Source organism: Conger conger, chromosome 3, assembly GCF_963514075.1.
Source record: "Conger conger chromosome 3, fConCon1.1, whole genome shotgun sequence".
Taxonomy (NCBI): Eukaryota; Metazoa; Chordata; class Actinopteri; order Anguilliformes; family Congridae; genus Conger; species Conger conger.
This window is the reverse complement of record NC_083762.1, coordinates 52609734-52631364: the sequence shown is the minus strand read 5'-3', so window position 1 is coordinate 52631364 and position 21631 is coordinate 52609734. Positions and strand designations below refer to the sequence as shown.

The window sequence follows — 21631 nt, the reverse complement described above, 5'->3', positions numbered from 1 at the left end:
TTTACATTGATGATGGACTTGCTTCATTTCCCACAGTCAGCGAGGCCATTTCTGTCCTGAAAGACACAAAGGAAATGCTAGTTGAATCAAGCATCAAACTACACAAAATAGCCTCTAACAGCCGTGCACTAATGGATGCATTTTCCCCAGAAGAGTTCCCATTTCGTCTGACCCAGACATGTCTACTGTCCTCACACCCGCCATGTTGCTAACTCAAAAAACTGAGACTGTGACATCACCACCAGGGGAGTATAGTCTCAAAGACATCTACAGCAAACATTGGAGACAGGTACAGACTCTGGCTGAGTCCTTCTGGAAACGTTGGCGTCAAGAATATCTGACGTCACTCCAACCAAGGCGGAAGTGGCACATGGACAAACCAAATCTGAGCAAAGGAGATGTCGTGCTTCTTAAAGATGCACAGCTTAAGAGAAATGAATGGCCGGTCGGACTGGTAGTGAATGCCATTCCAAGTCAAGACGGCAAAGTCTGTAAAGTGGAGGTAAAGGTGGTCAGGCAGGGTTCTGCAAAGGTATACTCAAGACCAGTTTCTGAAGTTGTACTCCTCTGTAAAGAATCTTAGTGGTATAACACATTATACCAGGCGGGGAGTGTGTTGTTATGTGTAAAGCGCGTAATCACTGCAGGCGTGTCGATTTGTTTTGCCCGGCAGAGTTGCCGTAGTTAGGGAAGTAATAAAAATGTACGTGCCCTGAAATCTGCAGCATGTGCGGTGTCTGTAGCCTTTAATTTTATTGTTTCTGGCCATACAAACACATGCCTGTAAGTACAAATTTTATTATGTTGGTTCATACAAATGCCTAAGAAAGTGGGTGGTGCATAATATGTTTTCCTGTATAAGAAAATACGGTTACATCGAACGCAAATATGATGCATGTAGCATTAGACGTTATATGGAAGTTACCATGTACTTCAGCACGAGGCTAATCCGTTACGTTACCTTAATATGCTTTATATTTCAGTCTGTATTAGTATCGGAAACTGTGCATTATTCTGACGCAGTTTTGTTTTTCAGTTTTACAGTGAATTCTCAAGTAAAAAGGGCAAACTATAACTTTGGACTGGGCTGCCTTTATTTTTGGGAAAACTGTTCGCTATCTGTCGAGCTATTCTTATAGCAGGGGCAGCTTAACTGACATAACTATTGTTTATGTCATTATTTGTTATTATTTGTTTTACTTGAAACTTGAAATTGATTTGACGTTTGTTACACATATTTATATGATTTTATTTTCATGAATATTGATTTGTTGAGTTACAATTTGTAAGAACCTATTTTACATTTTGTGTTGTGTGGGGACACATTTCAGTGTGACAATTTCCTCCAAGACATGCGCAATCGGTTAGCGTAGCAGGAGCAGTTAAGAGTGGAGTAGCAAGGGAAACTTCACTTATAAGTTTATAAAGAGTTTAATAAGAGTTTAACAATTGCATTGCCCTTCTGGAAGGTTTATGTTTTGAGAATTTAGACTTATTTTGGTCAAGTGGACTCATTCCCTCTTGGTTACGTGCAGCCAGTGAGGTACGTTATTCATGTGTTTTATGTTGTCGTGCATATTTAAGTTTCAGTTTGTATGAGCTATACGGTGAATTGTGTTATTTGAACAGTTCGACGGTGGATTTGAGGACAAAGACAATTAAATTCATCTGTAACAGAAGAACCGTGGTCTCGTGTATTTCCTGGACTGGAGGGAGTGATAGGCAGAATACATCTATTAACCTGTTATTATGGAATGGTATTAAGGATTGAATGTGCAATACAGACACAGGTAACTGTTGTGATTTTATGAAACATATCTTTATTTATCATGAAATTTAATCCATATAAAACCAAGTCTCATAAAGAAAAAAGAATACGGCCTTGCTTTTTCACAAAATACCAATAATTATATATGCATTGTATATAACAACTTGCATATGACATTCTTCCTTTTAAGCAGAAGTGCAAAACAAATATTAAAAAAGAAAAACTGTATTGGCTGTAATGCCAGTGCACATAGTATCTGAATATAGAAAATTCAACAGTCCTCTATTAATAATGAAAACAAGTATCAAGTAACTCAAAACAAGTGAAATAGATTTGGGTTGTGCTCTTTTCTACAGCTAGCACAGGCAAAGGAAGTGAATGTAACAGTTCTACTTCTCAGACTGATTAAATGAAATATTGTGAAGGCAGCAATGCCATTAGTCCATAAAATGTGAATTAAGAACAATTACATGGTCTCCAACTATTTATAACACAAGTAAGTGAAACAGCATACCGAAATACTTGTGGGGTGTGCTTATTTCTATAGGAAGAGCTATCAATAATTCACTGTTCACTGTTAATTATTTCAACAGTTGTAATTCTCAAATACATTCAAAGAAAAAGTGCATAGGCTATGCCATCAGTGATTAAAATCTAAATCAAGAAAAAATACCAAAATGTTGAAAACATGTCTCAAAAGCTGTGAATAGCAGGGAATGCAACCATTCTAATTCAACATTCTCAACATTAAAATAACAACTGCTAGGATAAAATGCCATTAGTGCGTGGAACTAAAAATCAACTCCTCTCTCTCAGCATTGACAATAGAGGTAAATATCACAGTAAACTAAAACACAGACCCATAACTTACAGTGCAACCGGAAAGTATTCACAGCGCTTCACTTTTCCCACATTGTGTTATGTTACAGCGTTATTCCAAAATGGAATAAATTCATTTTTTTCCTCAATTCTACACACAACACCCCATAATTTTTGCAAATTTAAAATAAATAACTAAGAAATCACATGTACATAAGTATTCACAGCCTTTGCTCAATACTTTGTTGATGCACCTTTGGCAGCAATTACAGCCTCAAGTCTTTTTGAATATGATGCCACACGCTTGGCACACCTATCTTTGGGCAGTTTCGCCCATTCCTCTTTGCAGCACCTCTCAAGCTCCATCAGGTTGGATGGGGTGCGTCAATGCACAGCCATTTTCAGATCTCTCCAGAGATGTTCAATTGGATTCAAGTCTGGGCTCTGGCTGGGCCACTCAAGGACATTCACAGAGTTGTCGTGAAGCCACTCCTTTGATATCTTGGCTGTGTGCTTAGGGTCGTTGTCCTGCTGAAAGATGAACCATCGCCCCAGTCTGAGGTCAAGAGCGCTCTGGAGCAGGTTTTCATCCAGGATGTCTCTGTACATTGCTGCATTCATCTTTCCCTCAATCCTGACTAGCCTCCCAGTTCCTGCCGCTGAAAAACATCCCCACAGCATGATGCTGCCACCACCATGCTTCAGTGTAGGGATGGTATTGGCCAGGTGATGAGCGGTGCCTGGTTTCCTCCAAACATGACGCCTGGCATTCACGCCAAAGAGTTCAATCTTTGTCTCATCAGACCAGAGAAATGGTCTGAGAGTCCTTCAGGTGCCTTTTGGCAAACTCTAGGCGGGCTGCCATGTGCCTTTTACTAAGGAGTGGCTTATGTCTCTACCATACAGGCCTGATTGGTGGATTGCTGCAGAGATGGTTGTCCTTCTGGAAGGTTCTCCTCTCTCCACAGAGGAACGCTGGAGCTCTGACAGAGTGACCATCGGGTTCTTGGTCACCTCCCTGACTAACGCCCTTCTCCCCTGATTGCTTAGTTTAGACGGGCGGCCAGCTCTAGGAAGAGTCCTGGTGGTTCCGAACTTCTTCCATTTACGGATGATGGAGGCCACTGTGCTCATTGGGACCTTCAAAGCAGCAGAAATGTTTCTGTACCCTTCCCCAGATTTGTGCCTCGAGACAATCCTGTCTCGGAGGTCTACAGACAATTCCTTGACTTCATGCTTGGTTTGTGCTCCGACATGCACTGTCAACTGTGGGACCTTAGACAGGTGTGTGCCTTTCCAAATCATGTCCAATCAACTGAATTTACCACTGGTGGACTCCAATTAAGCTGTAGAAACATCTCAAGGTTGATCAGTGGAAACAGGATGCACCTGAGCTCAATTTTGAGCTTCATGGCAAAGGCTGTGAATACTTATGTACATGTGATTTCTTAGTTTTTTATTTTTAATAAATTTGCTAAATTGTGTTGTGTGTAGAATTTTGAGGAAAAAAATGAATTTATTCAATTTTGGAATAAGGCTGTAACATAACAAAATGTGGGGAAAGTGAAGCGCTGTGAATACTTTCCGCATGCACTGTATAATGAGATTGTGCATATTTTTGCTATTAGAAGTGCTGTCAATGGCAGTGAATACAACAGTTCTATTTGGTTCGATTCATTTTAAGGAAAGCACTTCACGCCAATGTGACCCTTGCTCTATTGCGCCGGCCTCTAGTGAGGTCACCTGTGACACTGAACACCCTCTCTGCAAAGGCTTGAGAAGCTGGCATAGCAAACAGGTCTAAAGCAAAAGGTTTTAACATGTGATAAATAATTTCACTCTTTGCCAGCCAAACGTCTGTTCCTGTGTCATCAGAGGTGGATTGTGAAAGCTCTTCCTTATACTTTCTGATCTGCTGCCTCATGCTGGTTGTGGAGGTCCTCTGTCTAGGCCTTGTGCGGCATTTTGGAAGAAACCTAAATACTGGCTGCTTTGATGAGGATGGTGCTGCTTCTGGTTCCTCAATAGTCTCCTCTTCTGCATCATCTTCAGTCTGATCCTGATGTTGTGTGTGTGGCAAAGTGGATTTTTTTACCACATACTCTACTGCCTGTTTCAGCAGTTCCTGAATATTGTCATCAGCCACATCAACAAGGGTTTCACAGACAGCAGGGTTGACAAAGCAGGCAGCTGCTGCAAGTGGCGAGAACCTTTCATCGGTTGGATCCAAGAGCCAAGCAAAACGCTGGTTCACACTTCCTTTGATTTTCTGTGCAAGAGTGGCAAGGTCTCGGTAGCTAGTGTTCTGTTCAAAGTCAGCAAGGTGGCTGAGCAGATCAAAGAGGGCAGGGATCACCAGGGACATGGACATAGTGTCACTCTGGAGGGTTTTAGTATGTTCCGTAAGCTTTTGCCACTCACTAGGGAGGCAGACTGAGTCTTTCACTTTGAGGAGTCGTGCGACCATGTTGAATATGCTTGACCAGCTTGTGGGGCAGTCATTTACAACAATAAGGCCACACTGGTCCAATATCCTCTGTGTTGCAATGGAGGACTTGCGAAAGAGCTTTACCACTGACCTTGCTTTATCAAGGACTCTCTTGAACTCTCTTGAGACATGCCTCCTTCTGCACTATGTGGACGACAAGTTGTAAGGTATGCACCACACATGGTGTCCGGTCCATATCCATGTCGACATGATGGTACCTAAGGAGGAATACAGCCAAATAAGCATAAACTATAGAAAATGTTTCTATTTTAACCCTCAAAATCTTAATGATGGAAATACTTTTACATGAGATTACAAATACAGTGGGGAAAAAACAAAGATACAGCACTAGACCACAGTCCCAACCAGGGCTGGAAATTAGCACCAGCCACCAAATGCTGGTAAAATATGAACGTGGCTGGTAGATTTCAGACACAAAATAATGATTTACTATTGAGTGGCTGGTAGATGTTCACATTTTAAAAAGTTAATTTCCAACCCCGGTCCCAACATCAGCCTCATATTCATGTGATCATTGTCTGTCACATAAAAGAATAACATAAATAAAAATGGCTCACCGCAGGTCATCAATTTCTGACTCAGAGTCACATTCCATCATCTTCCTCAGAGCTGGTTTCTTCTCCTTCTGCTGTGGTGTGTTTAAATGCTGCCACCATATTACTCCCATTGTCTGTTATTACAGTAAGGATCTTCTCCTTTGGTATGCCCTACTCTTGGATACATTTGTCCACACATTTCTTGATTGACTGTGCAGTGTGTGGGTGGGCTACTTTTTCAAGTGCCAATAATATGTGTTCAGGTTTATTTTGTTCAACACAAAGGTAGGATGAACTTATAGCAAGAAATGAAGCTGTCAGTCCTTTTTTTGTCTACATGTCAATGCCAATAGATACTCTCCGGGCAGCAGCCAGTTTCTTTTTGAATTTTTGTCTTTCATCTTCATAATGTTTGTCAATCAGATTGCTTATTTTAGTTTTCTTTGGAACAGTCAGCCTCCTATCTACTGTCTCCATCATTAGAACAAAATCCTCATCTTCAATCGTTGTGACTGGTAATCCTGTGCGCCCAATCCGTTTTGCCATGGCCTCCTCCTCTGTTGTTCTTTAGAGTCACTTTTGTACTTTGAAGCACTCAGAAGAGCTGTTGAAATATTCTGCTGGGATGCACTAGCTTTATTTGCCCTCAGTGGCCCATCCTTGTCATTGGAGGTCTTCTGTATCTGTGAGGTTGAATAAGGGGGGGGAAATCAAGTTCTGATTTTTCTCTCACTCCCCGCATACACACGCGCACACAGCTCCAAGTTGTCTCTATACTACATTCCTGATAATTTCTCCCGACATATGTCTAACATTAAGTAAACTACATTTCTTCAAACGTGCATTATTCTTTTTATTGCGTATTTGTTTCAATTTCAGGACAGTAAAACTTTATACGTAGGCTATTATCTTTAGCATGTCAATCGATCTTTTGATTCACAACCTAAGATTAGGAACTCTGGGCCATTCACTTCTCTAATCAGTACAGGACAGCGGTGGTTTCTTTTAGCTTGTATTGTATTTCAAGTTTAGCGAAAACACACCAGCTCGGTTAGCTGATACAATAGCGTTAGCTAGAAGAAATCATTTAAAGTAAGTGTGCTTACCTTTGCATTAATTTCGGGATGACTCGTCTGCAAATGTCGCTTCAAGTTCGTTGTGTTTTTACCGGTGATTGTCGCTCCACATGGTTTACAAAGACTCTTGTTTTCCTTGACATCAAATGTGAAATTTATCCATATGTCCGTTCTTCTCTTTCTCCCAAACGTTGACATTTCTGTACTACAGTTTATGATGAGTCATGCAGCAAGTGTATGCTAGTGGATTTATGCTAGCATAAGTGTGTGCATTAGATTAACCTCCATACCACGCAGAGTTTAGTTCTGATTGGATCTCATCCCAAATCGTCCCTCCCTAACATTTTCGTCTCGTTTTTAATCGTTGCCGAAAGTGTCAATATATTTCATCATAGTTTTTGTCATCATCAATTCGTTTTTATTTAGTTATCGTCTCGTTTTCGTCAGTGAAAAAATGTCGTTGACGAAAAATATATTAATAAAAATAAATGAACACTGCTCTGCTCAAATAAAATCCAATGCTCCAGTGCAGTGATGGGGACACTGTGCTGTAGGAGGTGCTGACTTCTGGATGAGACGTTAGACTGAAGTCATCAAGATCCCATGACACTCTTTGCGAAGAGTAGGGGGTTCCCCTGGTTCCAAACCTGCTACCTAATCATCCCGATGTAATTTCTCTGCCTCAGCTGGTGAGCATTCTGGCATGATGCCATTGCATCACCCAGGTGGGTTCAACACATTGGTGGTTCTTGAGTTCTCTTCTTCACTGTAAAGCCCTACGAGTTGCTGGCTGGAGAGAAAAGCGCTATCTAAATGCAAGAAATTGTTATTAAGGAATTATGATTACGTAGTTACTGGTTGTATCACAATTGGAAATTATTGCGACCAAATGCTTCTTTTACTTTGATATATACTATGCTTCTCTGTGTGGAGTTTGCATGTTCTCCCTGTGTTCACATGGGTTTCCTCCCACAGTCCAAAGACATGCAGGTTAGGCTGATTGGAGAGTCTAAATTGCCCATAGGCATGAGTGTGTGAGTGAATGGTGTGTGTGCCCTGCGATGGACTGGCGACCTGTCCAGGGTGTATTCCTGCCTTTTGCCCAATGTACGCTGAGATAGGCTCCAGCCCCCCTGCGACCCTGTTTAGGGGTTAGGATAATGAATGAATGAATGAATGAATGAATGAATATTTGCGGAATTTATCACTTGGTGATTTCGATTTATGCCCCCTTGTTCCGCTAATAGAACCTCTAGAATCTCCTATAGTTTACTTTGTTATTCCCTTTTATGAATTAAAATAGTCTGTTAAGGTGAATTTGACTGCATTTTATGAGCTTATAATGGCATGTATTAAGCATCAGAAAAAAACAGAGAAATCAAATGCATTGCGATATTGACTGATATCAGTCTAAACATTGCCATCTATTCCTATGTGGGGATTAAATGGGTGGAGCTCAATGTATTACCAGACCCTGTGCTATTGACCTAATGGCCAATAAATCTTTTAGTCTCATTGCATATTTCCTCCCATAGTTTCATGAGATTTGTAGAGGTTTTTTTAGAAACATATTAGAAGTGAGAGCTATGTGGTAGCATGGTGGTGCAGTGGATAACACCTCACAACAAGCGATGTAATGGGTTCAAATCTTGACTTTGTGTGGAGCATTTTGCTATTTTTCAGGTCTTAATGCCTCGACCAACCATACCCCTCACTCAGTCTCCCTCCTTCTCCAATGCAATTTACTTGAGGTAGGTACATTTTGGGAGGAGTTGAGGAGGGAGGTGAGGTGGTGAGGCACTCCAATACACGCCCTTACAATCCAAACTCGGCTTTGGCAGGACTGGGAATCAAACCAACGGTAACAAAGTGATGCCTGTATCAAGGACCATTCCTTTTACCCATGTGCCATCGCTGTTCCCAGAGATTAAGCATCTAAAGTATATTTCCTCATAAATGCTATCTTTTATACCAGGAATCAATCAGGTTACCCTTCCTTGAACCTTTTCCAGTGCCTCTATACACTCAGTGACCACATTATTAGGTAGACCTGTACACCAGCTTGTTAATGCAAATATTTAATCAGCCAATCATATGGCAGCAACTAAATGCATACAAGCATGCAGACATGGTCAAGAGGTTTAGCTGTATTTCAGACCAAATGACAGAATGGGGAAGAAATGTGATCTAAATGACATTGACCGTGGAATGATTGTGGTGGTGGACAGGATGGTTTGAGTATCTCAGAAACTGCTGATCTGGGATCTTCAGGCATAACGGTCTGAGTTTACAGAGAATGGTGTGAAAAACAAAAAAACATCCAGTGAGCAGCAGTTCTGTGGGCAAAAACACATTGTTAATTAGAGAGGTCAGAGGAGAAGGGCCAGACTGGTCGAAGCTGACAGGAAGGTGACAATAACACAAATAACCACACATGACAACAGTGGTACACAGAAGTGCATCTCAACACGTCACAACTCTAAGTGGAAAAGCTACAGCAGCAAAAAGTCCAAAAAATAACTAATTGTCATGGTTAGTGGCTGTCTCTATTTGTTTCTACTATTGTTTTCCGTTTGGCGTCGTCTGAAGCTCTATTGGATTTTTTCTTCCTCCGTCCCGGTGTTTGGATCTCTCCGGGTCATTATCTCCGACACCTGTGTTCAGTTTCCGTCGGCTATAAATAGAGCTTACTTCTGCTTTCCGGTGCTTCTAGATTGTCGTTGCTTTATGACTAGGAAGCCGGTGTAGGGACTACAACTTCCACATTCCCACAGGAAAATTCTGCGACGACCACCACGAATGACGTCTAACTTGGTTCAGCCAATCCCGTAATGGCGGGAGCAATAAACGGTCCCGTATAAGAGCAAGACACGTTCTTGGGATCTTTCTCCTGCTTCTCCCCTTTCTTCATTCACTTCTTCGACGCACTCTTTTTGGCCATTCGCTTCAGCTCATCCGCTCCGAGACTCGGACAGAGTCTGAATGCTGCACAGCGCACTACCAGGCCTACGGACACACCCAGTTACCTTGCGGTAACTTCGTGGCCTATAGCGAGTGGAAACTGGTGTAGGCGGAAAGCTACATCAGTTTACCCCTGCAAAGCTCACCAAAGAACAACTGCAACGAACATCCTTCCAGCAACCGAGTGGACCAGACGACAACGCGCGGCTAAGACGCCCCAGCCTGCGCACCTCTCCAGGACACACATTCACAGCACCATCGCGGCTCCTATAAGGACAGCATGTCTTTTGGATCCAATGCGTATGGACTCAGTAAGAGAACAAACATTCAGGCATAGCCAGTGTTTAGTTTAGTCTTAACTGTTTGTGAATCTGTGTTTCAATATTTACCATCCTACCATTGTAATGTGTTTGGTTAGCTACATATATATGTACGTGAATTGATTCGCCGTCTTTTGCGCATATATAGAGTAAAACTACGCAAGTAGTCCCTTCTCACAGCTAACTCTAACTCATTACCACACCGAGAACTCTAGTTTACTCAAGCTAGCTACTCCTACCTTTCCTTTGTTCAAGCGACACGCGCGCTCGCGGGCGCCCACACACACACATACACGCCCTAACTTAACCTACTAAATTTCCTTACTAACTTCCCGTTATTTTATCTGTTCTGTGTTTTACGTTTGTTTAATAAATATATTTTATTAAACCCCGGTGTCCGTTTTGGAATTGCATAGACATGAGAGCCGAGTTAAAGCAGTCTTTCGAAGAACTTCCAACCTTCAGGTTATCGGTATGTTCAATCATTTATATTGGTTATTTTAATTATTAATTGAAATACTAAATTTGTGGTTGGATATTTCTGATAACAGTAATTTTATGAGACTGATTACTTTTTGCAGTTATACTGCTACATAACATTAACTGGCGCCCCGGTTTCGTAGAGAGTAAAATCCCTACGTTATTTGGCAGCCCGTGCGAGGACCCTACATAATCTGGAGCCCCGTGCGAGGACCCCTACACCGGTATAGGTAGAGGTATAAGAAGTTAGCTACTGCATCTCTGTTCGGTTTTATACAGAGACTATTCCTATCAGTGATAGGATTAGAATTTTAGTTTTCTGTCCTATCGTCCTCTATTCCTTTCTTTTTGCCTGCAGCCTGTTTATACTCTGTTCAGCTCCTTTCTCACTGTTTTAGCAATATCTCGCCTCCGTTTGAGGTCGTTTTGTGTTAGCCTAGTGCTAGGGAAGTTTTGCTCTTGCTTTTCCATTTCCTTTTGTTTTTCCTTTTCTCCTGCTGTGGTTTAATTCCGCTTCTGTGGTGTGTCTATTTTTAGATACGCTTTCTGAATCCTAATCTGTCGCGTTTGGTTCTCAATTTTCTAACCCAAACCTGACAGTAATAAATAAATAAAAAAGTGCCCACTGGGTGTATCTTTCTTGTAGTATGGTCCCAAGAACTGCACACTTCAAGTGTGGTCTGACAATCGTATTGTTTATGGCAAGTATAACTTCGTTAATTTATACCCTTAGCCAATAGTATTTATCATACTATTGGCTATCTATCCTAGCATCCTGTTGGCTTTTTTTTACTTCTCCACCCTTTCCACTTTAACCCTCAAAAACAATTTACTGCACACACATGTTTAAAAACTTAAAGAAGAGGCTTGTACCAGAAATTTGAGTAAGAACAAATTTATGTCAGAGCATGTACATACACTGTACACTGCACCCAGATGTCCTCAAGTGACCCCAAATCTCTCCAAATACAAAACATATCTTTTTGTCCAGACACATGAATGTTCAGAAAAGCTTTTTTTTATTAAAACTGTGTTTTATTCACATATATAAGAGTATGTTTTTACAAAATCATTTTTCACACACAAATCTTTTTTCTTTCCTGCAGGAGGCATCAAACCAATGGCTAAGAAATCCAGACTCATTCCCTATGGCTCCACAGTCCTCTCCACTTGAATCCATGCCCCCAGTCCAGTCATCTGGCTCATGCATTCCATATGACCTTGTGTGCCAAAACCTAAACAAAAAGGCAAGAGAGAAAAGCATGAAAATAAACTAAATAGTCATGTTCACAGCTGAGATTTTGAGGTTGATTCAGTGACATTTGATTAACCTAATCAAATCCATGTGGTTATTTGAGTTACTTTGCCTTTCTGTCAGCTTGAACCAGTCTGGCCATTCTCTTCTGAACTCTCTCATTAACAAGGCGTTTTGCACCCACATCACTCTCCAAGGTTGTTTTCTCAGTAAAGAGAAACTACTATATGTGAAAATCCCAGGAGAAAATCCTCAGCAGTTTCTGAGATACTCAAACCACCCCTCTGGTACCAACAATCATTCCATGTTCAAAGTCACTTAGATCACATTTTTTCTGCATTCTGATGAACAACAACAGAACCTCCTGACCATGTCTGCATTTAGTTGTTGCCACATGATTGGCTGATAAGATATTTGCATTAAGAAGCTGGTGTCCATATCTACCTAATAAAATGGTCACTGAATGTACTTAAGAACTGTTAAAGTCAAATGATCTTGTAGTGATCTTGTAGTGCTGTTAAAAAAGTATTTGCCCCCTTCCAGATTTCTTCTGTTATTGCATATTTGACATGCTGATTTGAATATATCTTTTGACAAAATGGAGGTCTAAAGGAAAACATAAAATTAAATTAAATACATTGTCAAACACTCATACAACCCCAGTGAAAAAGTAATTTCCCCTCAAATATTTTAACTGATTGTACCACCTTATAATTTGATATCAGACAGTCACATCTCTGTTGAGGTTGCTTTTAGATTTTTTTGGCTTCTCAGGTCTTGCCACAAGTCAGGACATTGACCAAACCACTAAAAGAAATGTGTAAAAATGTTTTAATGTATTTATTTCTATTATTTATTTATTTTACATTTATTTAATTTGGATTATTTTCACCCCATCTTGTGGTGGACTTCCTTTTGTCTTTTGGATCATTGTCTTGCTCCATAACCCAATTACGCCTCAGCTTGAGCTCGTGGATATATGACCAGACATTCTCCAAAAGAATTTTCTGGTACAGGGCAGAATTCAATAATGACAGGTTGTCCAGGTCCCAAGGCAGCAAAACATCCTCACACCATCACATCACCACCATACCACCACTTTTGGTATGATGTTGTTACTGTGAAATGCTTTACACCAGACAAAATGGACCTGTATCATTCAGAAATCTCCCCATAAAACATGACCCCAAAAGGCTTGAGGATCATCCAGGTGCTTTTTTGCAATTATGAGATGAGCATTGACGTTTCTCTTGATTAGTAGTGGTTTACACCTTGATACCTACCCATGAATCCCTTCTTTGCCTTTCTCTGTTTTATTGTAGAGCCATGAACACTGACATTAGCTGAGGCTAGAGAGGCCTCAGCTTTGAATGTTCTCCTCGGATCATTTGGATGAGTTGTCGCTGCGCCCATAGAGGAATTTTGGCACACTGGCCACTGCTGGAAAGATTCACCAGTGTTCCAAGTGTTTTCCTCTCCTTTATCCAAAGCACTGTACAATTGATGATTCTCTCCACCCATTCATACACACTCTGAGGCAGGTGCGTGGGGGTTGGACCCAAAATGCACAACTCAGAAACAATAGTAGGATAAAGTCCCGTCAGGGCTTTATTCGGGACGAATCCCAGGAGCGTAGTCAAAACAAGCAAAGTCCATACATGTAGATCCAGCCAAACAAACGATAAACAAACAGAAAGCACGGTGCCGATGGAAGAGGCGAACTCATAGTCGGTAGACGTGCAGGGAGGTCCGGTAGCAGGAGAGCTGTCAGCGGGGCAGAAGTACAGGCGGACGGCAGGCAGGGTCGTAGTCGAGGGCGAAGCAGAAGTCGAAACCATAAAACAATCAGTGAGGCAAAGGTACAAAAACGGTAGGCGAGGACGTGGTCAAAAACAAACAATGGTCAACGAAACAGAAATCAATAATCAATGGTCGGTAAACAGGCTTGGATCTTAACGTGTAATCTATGACGGTAATGCTCAAGAGTTGCTTTGACGAACAAGAGGCAGACAATTTCGCAACGAACAGTAGCGCGACTGGGATATAAATGCAGGTGTAGACAGGTGTAGACAATTAGTTAGAGCGCAGCAAGAAAATGGAAAACAGGTGCGATGGATGACAAGTTAAACAAGGTAATTAGTAATCGTTAGTAATAAACCTATCCTGCCCTAGCATTAGTAAATTAGTAAATGACATGCACGAGAAACGTAAGGTAACATGAACACATGATTAGTTTGTTAGTTCTACCCAATTCTGATCTAGCGTTAGTAGTTTTAGTAAATAGACAAATAGAAACAATTAGGGTGTGAATGACAGAAAGAGAGAGAGAAAGGCGGAACGCAAGGTTTGCGGAAAGACATGTAAAAGTGTATGTTTAAACAGTGACCAGTGTACGTAACAATGAACATAAATCAAAACATAACACTAAACGAACTAAGACGATAACCACTCAACATAACGAGGTAAAAATAATCGTAACGAAACATAACTAGACATGACAAGAAAATAAATCGTAACAGGAAACAAACTAAACAACATGACGAACCTAGACTAACATAATACATGATAAGACAATTTGTGACTAATACAACATGAAATAAACATAAAACATGGCAAGACAGACCTGAAACGTGACAGGTAAGGACATAATTTAAACGTAAGGGGGGGGCCCCCTTAACGACCGACTCCTGGCGGTCCTTTTGAATTTGTCAGGGTGGTCACGATGGAAATCTTTGATGACCGAATTGTCCAGAATGAGACTGGGAGCGACCCAGGAATGCTCCTCAGGACCATAGCCCTCCCAGTCAACCAAGTATTGCACCCCACGGCCCCTCTTACGAATGTTCAAGAGTTTTTACACAGTGAATGCAGGGTGGTTGTCAATAATGCGGGGGGGAGGTGGTGGGGGGTCCGGGGGACATATAGGGTGAGAGGATATAGGCTTGATACAAGAAACATGAAATGTGGGGTGAATCTTAAGGGAAGCAGGAAGTGACAATTTAACAGAGGAAGGGTTGATGATACTATGGATCTTAAAGGGACCAATAAAGCAGGGTTGCAGTTTATGAGAAGTGGCTTGGAGGGGAATGTCCTTAGTGGACAGCCAGACTGAGTCATCTGGTTTGTAGGCAGGAGCTGGAGTGTGGTGACGATCAGCAAAACGCCGATTACGGTCTGTCGTGCTTAACAGCACGGCCTTGGCATCCCTCCAAACCTTGACGCACTGTTTCATGTGGATGGCGAGGGAGGGAACAGCGATCTCGGCCTCCTGGTCAGGGAACAGTGGAGGTTGGTAGCCCAGGGAGACCTCAAACGGCGATTTCCCGGTGGCGGCACAGGGTAAGGTGTTGTGTGCGTACTCCACCCAGCATTCTGCTCCAGGCGGCTGGATTCCTGGCCGATATGTAGCGTAGAGCGGCCCCCAGGTCCTGATTGGCCCTCTCAGTTTGGCCATTGGACTGAGGGTGGTAGCCCAAAGAGAGGCTAGCTGTGGCCCCGAGGGCCACGCAGAACGCCTTCCAAACTTGAGACATGAATTGGGGGCCGCGGTCTGAAACGATGTCCGAGGGAAGTCCGTGGATGCGGAAAACCTCTCTCACCAGGACATCAGCGGTCTCTTGGGCGGTGGGCAATCCAGCCAGGGGGATGAAGTGTGCCGCTTTGCTGAATCGGTCCACCACAGTCAGGATGGTGGTTTTACCCTCGGAAAGGGGAAGTCCGGTCACAAAGTCCACTCCAATGTGGCTCCAGGGTCAGCTGGGCACCGGCAATGGTTGAAGCAGTCCAGCAGGGGCCTGGTGAGATGCTTTGCTTCTGGCGCATGTGGTGCAAGCCTTGATGAAGCGTCTGGTGTCGGGGATCATGGAAACCCACCAGAATTTCCTCTTCAGCACCGCCAAGGTGCGGGTAAAGCCGGGATGGCAAGAAAGGAGGGATGAATGGGCCCATTGCAGCACCTGTGTCCGAGCGGCTGAGGGGACGTATAGGCGTAATCCGGGGTTGGGCCTGGGATCGGGATCCTCCCATAGAGACCTCTGGATCACCGACTCGATCCTCCATGTGACGGACCCCACGGTGCAGGAGGCCGGAAGGATGTTCTCGGGAACCTCACGCTCAGGACAGGTGTTAAATTGGCGAGAAAGGGCGTCCGGCTTAACGTTCTTAGAACCCGGGCGGTAGGTAAGTGAGGAGTTGAACCTCCCGAAGAACAGTGCCCATCTGGCCTGTCGGGAATTCAGCCTCGTGGCTGTCTGGAGGTATGCCAGGTCCAAACAATGAACGGCTTCTCGGCCCCCTCCAGCCAATGTCTCCATTCCTCCAACGCCAGTTTGACTGCCAGCAGTTCTCGATTACCGACATCATAATTCCTCTCCGCCGGGACAGCTTCTTGGGGAACAAGGCGCAGGGGTGCAGACGGTTGTCCGCGGCCACCACCTGAGAGAGCACAGCTCCCACCCCCGTGTTGGAGGCATCCGTCTCAACCACAACCTAGCGGGTAGGGTCGGGGTGCACCAGGATGGGAGCAGAAGAGAACAGTCTCTTGACCTTGGTGAAGGCTGTCTCAGCTTCGGGGCTCCACCGGAATGGCACCGCAGTGGACGTGAGCTTGGTTAGGGGGGAGACCACTTAGCTGTAGGATCGGATGAATCTTCGGTAGAAGTTGGCGAATCCCAAGAAGCGCTGGAGTTGCTTACGTGAGGTGGGTGTGGGCCAGTCGGTGACTGCCAGAATTTTCTTGGGATCCGCCCTGATCCGTCCCCTCTCAAGCATGAACCCAAGGAACTCAACTGTGTCGGAGTGGAAGACGCACTTATCCGCCTTGACAAATAATCTGTTCTCAAGGAGTCCCTGCAGCACTTGCCTGACCTGGTTCTCATGATCCTTGGCAGTAGTCGAGTAGATTAGGATGTCATCCTGGTAGACGAACACATGGCGGCCCAACAGGTCCCGAAGAACATCGTTCACCAGGGCCTGGAACACAGCAGGAGCATTGGTGAGGCCGAATGGCATGACCAGGTATTCGAAGTGTCCGAGAGAGGTGTTGAAGGCGGTCTTCCATTCATCGCCCTCACGGATACGGACCAGGTGGTAAGCGTTGCGGAGATCCAACTTGGTGAAGATGGTGGCCTCGTGAAGAGGGTGGAACACGGAGACCATCAAGGGCAGAGGATACTTGTTCCTCACCGTGATGTTGTTCAGCTCCCTGTAGTCGATGCACGGGCGTAGGGAGCCATCCTTCTTCTGTACGAAGAAGAATCCCGCACCGACAGGAGAAGAAGATGGGCGAATTAGTCCGTTAGCCAGACAGTCACGGATGTATTTCTCCATAGCCTCCCTTTCTGGTCTGGAGACGTTGTATAGGCGACTTGAGGGGAGTGACGAACCAGGAAGGAGCTCGATGGCGCAGTCGTAGGGTCGATGAGGCGGCAGTGACTGAGCCTGTGTCTTGGAGAACACTGTGCCCAGGTCATGGTAAGGAGTGGGAACCTTCTCCAGGGAGGGCTTGGGGGTCTGTGGTGGAGCTGGTGCTCCCTCTGCCGGTGGTGGAGCGGAACGCAAGCAGGAGAGATGGCATTTCGGATTCCATGCTTGCACTTGGTTAGAACTACAGTTGATCATGGGGTGTGTTTCTGGAGCCAGGGTAATCCCAAGATGAGTTGGTCATTGGGGGACCGGATGACGCGGAACTGGATCATCTCCCGATGGTTTCCAGAAATGACCAGTTGTATGGGAATGGTGATCTGTGTCATGCGGCAGAAAGTCCTTCCATCCAGCGACCGCGTGTTCTCAGGATGGGGTAGAGGGAGGGTGGGAATGTTCAGTTTGGACAACAAAACCTCGTCGATGAGATTGGCGTCCGCTCCAGAATCCACCAACCCGTTAATCCGGGTTGTTCGGTCGGGAAGAATTAATAGCGTGGTGAGCATGGGGCGATGGTTGTCTCTGTTAGAACCCTCATGTCTGTCGACTGCTCTCACCTCCACTGGTCGCCTGGTCCTGAAGTAGCACCGAGCCTGGGTGTGACCCGGCCTCCCACAGTAGAAGCCTTGGCCCCTGCCTGGGGTACGGGTTGCCGGGAGGGATCGGTCTCTCTGACCGACGTTGTCTGGCACGGTTGTCCAGGCGGATCGTGGAGCGCACAAGTTGGTCGAACTGGGTGATGGGGTCCAGTCGCGCCAACTCGTCCTGGAGCGTCTCACTCAGGCTGGCCAGGAAGAGATTCGCCAACGCCGCATCGTTCCAACTAGTAGCCGCCGCGAGGGTGCGGAAGTCGATGGAGTGGTCTACCGCGGTCTTCCGTCCCTGGCGCAGAGCAATCAGTCTCTGGGATGGCTCCTGGTCGTTGGATGCGTGTTGGAAGACTTTCCGGATCTCCTCGGCGAAGACTGGGTAACGAGGAGGGAAAGAATCCCCAGACCACACCGCCGTAGCCCAGTCCAACGCCCTCCCCTTGAGTAGCCCCATCACGTAGCCAATCCGATGGTCGTCGCTGTTGTAGATCTGGGGCTGTTGCTTGAACACAAAGTCGCATTGGAGTAGGAACGCCTTGCACCTCTCAGGTTCTCCACCGAACCTCTCCGGAGGGGGTTGTTGGGGCTCCCGGAATTGCTAGGTTTCATCAAAACAAGCAAAGTCCATACATGTAGATCCAGCCAAACAAACAATAAACAAACAGAAAGCACGGTACCGATGGAAGAGGCAAACTCGTAGTCGGTAGACGTGCAGGGAGGTCCGGTAGCAGGAGAGCTGTCAGCGGGGCAGAAGTACAGGCGGACGGCAGGCAGGGTCATAGTTCGGGGGCGAAGCAGAAGTCGAAACCATAAAACAATCAGCGAGGCAAAGGTACAAAAACGGTAGGCGAGGACGTGGTCAAAAACAAACGATGGTCAACGAAACAGAAATCAATAATCAATGGTCGGTAAACAGGCTTGGATCTTAACGTGTAATCTATGACGGTAATGCTCAAGAGTTGCTTTGACGAACAAGAGGCAGACAATTTCACAATGAACAGTAGCGCGACTGGGATATAAATGCAGGTGTAGACAGGTGTAGACAATTAGTTAGAGCGCAGCAAGAAAATAGAAAACAGGTGCGATGGATGACAAGTTAAACAAGGTAGTTATTAATCGTTAGTAATAAACCTATCCTGCCCTAGCATTAGTAAATTAGTAAATGACATGTACGAGAAACGTAAGGTAACATGAACACATGATTAGTTTGTTAGTTCTACCCAATCCTGATCTAGCATTCGTAGTTTTAGTAAATAGACAAATAGAAACAATTAGGGTGTGAATGACAGAAAGAGAGAGAGAGAAAGGCGGAACGCAAGGTTTGCGGAAAGACATGCAAAAGTGTATGTTTAAACAGTGACCAGTCTACGTAACAATAAACATAGATCAAAACATAACACTAAACGAACTAAGACAATAACCACTCAACATAACAAGGTAAAAATAATCGTAACGAAACATAACTAGACATGACAAGAAAATAAATCATAACAAGAAACAAACATGATGAACCTAGACTAACATAATACATGATAAGACAATTAGTGACTAAGACAACATGAAATAAACATAAAACATGGCAAGACAGACCTGAAACGTGACACACACACACTCTCACCCCAATGGCGATTGGCTGCTATGCAAGGCTCGTCAGGAACATTTGGGAGTTAGGTGTCTTGCTCAGGGTGTCAGGTTCTATGTTTTCTGTTCTCTATTTTGTTGAAGTTCTTAGTGTTTTGGTTCATTGTTACCCTCATAAAAATCCCTCTCTTTGTGTAGTTAGTTGCCAGATTGTCATGACCCTTTGCCATACTTTCCAGCGGCTGTTTTCCCGTGGACCGACCGATTGTTTTAGACTTCTGTTTCCTGGATTGCCCTTCTGTTCGTTATCGACCCGCTGTGTTTGGACCCTTTTTTGCTTTTCAGATTTTGATTTTGGATTTTGTTTCTGTCTGTGTGTTTTCAACCCTTTGCCATACTTTCCAGCGGCTGTTTTCCCGTGGACTGACCCGTTGTTTTAGACTTCTGTTTCCTGGATTGCCCTTCTGTTCGTTATCGACCCTCTGTGTTTGGACCCTTTTTTGCTTTTCAGATTTCGATTTTGGATTTTGTTTCTGTCTGTGTGTTTTCAACCCTTTGCCTTTGACATCGACCATCCTCAGGTTCGTCTTTGTTGTACCCGTTTGCCCAGTTATCAAATTATTGCCTGGACATTCGTTTTCAAACTGCCTTATCTCTGTCATTATTGTTTGCTGGAAATCGACCCCTGCCTGCCTGAACTGCGCTAAAATGAATAAAGACTTCATCGTCAATTTCATCTCCTGTGGTCTTGCTATAGGGTTCAGTGTTCTGGTGTCTGACACAAGGACATTTCGACACACCCAGGGCGGGATTGAACTGGCAACCCTCCAACTGCCAGATGACTGCTCTTACCGCCTGAACCAATTTCACCCCCACAATAAATGTTATAATAACTTTTTCACAGGGGTGATATGGATGTTTCATAGCTTTTTTCATTAAATAAATCTAATTGTAATTTTAAAAATATGGCTAATGATTTACTCCGGTTCCCAGTCTCATATTACATTTTGTTCAAAGATCTGAAATCATTCAGTGTGACAAATATGCAATGGCCCTGTAAATGTAACCTTACTGCGGCTGGCTGAGACGCGTGTCATCTACCCAGTACCACTCTCCTTCAGTTCCCAGATCACTCAGCCCAATCCAGTGTGTCTCACCAATGTGGGTCTGCAAAAACCTCTAACCAAGACAAGGAAAATGAAGGAACAAATTAAAAGTGGTCCAGTTTCACAACTAATAGTAGTTGTCTTGTGTAAACCAAGAACATTATGTTAAGGACCATAATAGGTGCAAGAGGGGGACAGTGCTATTAGCAAAAAATGGGCTTAAAAACATAGCATAAGATATAGGACAGATAAGGGCTAGTAAACCCATAATTAATGGACTGAATTTAAACTTAGCCAAGATGGAGTGTTAAAGGTAGATGTGGATTGTAGACTTGATTTACCTGTTTCTCTTCACTCTTGATAATGACCAGATTACCCCCTTTTGAACGGCAGTAATCTCGACTTTGCACCCAGTTCATCCTCTGGGGAGAGAAGTAGTAGGACCTTCCAAGGAAGCGTGTCCAGAGGCACCCTCTATTCTCTATATTACAGAGACACAGGGTCAGTTTACAGTGTAGACCCATATGCTGTATTATACACAGGGCTCTAGCCTGTGCATAGTGTGTTATGAGCCATTACACTGACAAAGTTGAATATTCATCAAGCCATTTGATACTTCCAGTCATATATTGCTTTTAATTCTGGGCATTATATTAAAAAGAAAAATCACTAATCAAGGTGAAATCAATTTTTCATACCACACGCAAAAATATATGATTTATGAATGAATGTATGAATGAGAGAGCGGCATAATTGGGCCACCTGTTATGTACAGCTCTGAGAACCCAAACGCAGACCACAGGATAATCCAAAATCGTTGTTTATTAGTCCGAAATTGTAGTCAGGAGATCCAATACAATGACAAAAGTGAAAGGCGAAAGAATAGTCGAAAACAAGCGAGGGGGTCAAAAATCCAGAAAATCAAAAGGCTAAAGTACAGAAGGGTGAAGGCAAAAATCAAAATCAGAAAACAAAGCAGAATGTCAAAAAACCAGAAAAGCAGAAAGGCAAACAAAACAAAAGGGCAAGGCAGGCTCGGAAATCAAAAGGCAAAGGGGTGTCTATCAAGAATTAGGCTTAAGTAAGTATTCAGCACTAAGACTGATCAACGTCCTGACAAGGAACAATGCAGAGACTGAGGTTTAAATGCATGAGGGAGGGTAACAATCTAGGTGGGGCTGGGGAAAAGGTGGGCTAAACAAATAGACA

At 43.9% G+C, this 21631-nt stretch overlaps 1 protein-coding gene across 4 annotated transcripts in view; it reads right to left on the bottom strand.

Annotated features, from left to right (window-relative positions):
• Window positions 1–11348: 11348 nt before the first annotated feature.
• The window catches only part of LOC133123086 (CD209 antigen-like protein E), a 30452-nt gene continuing 20169 nt past the window's right edge, over window positions 11349–21631 (bottom strand). For 3 of the 4 annotated variants that reach the window (XM_061233353.1, XM_061233354.1, XM_061233355.1), the window contains 3 exons: window positions 20764–20903; window positions 20389–20495; window positions 11721–13488 (listed from right to left, as the gene is read on the bottom strand). In XM_061233353.1, coding sequence (XP_061089337.1) covers window positions 13074–13488; window positions 20389–20495; window positions 20764–20903 — 662 coding nt within the window. In that variant the 3' untranslated portion in view covers window positions 11721–13073. The other variant, XM_061233357.1, reaches the window with a different exon arrangement.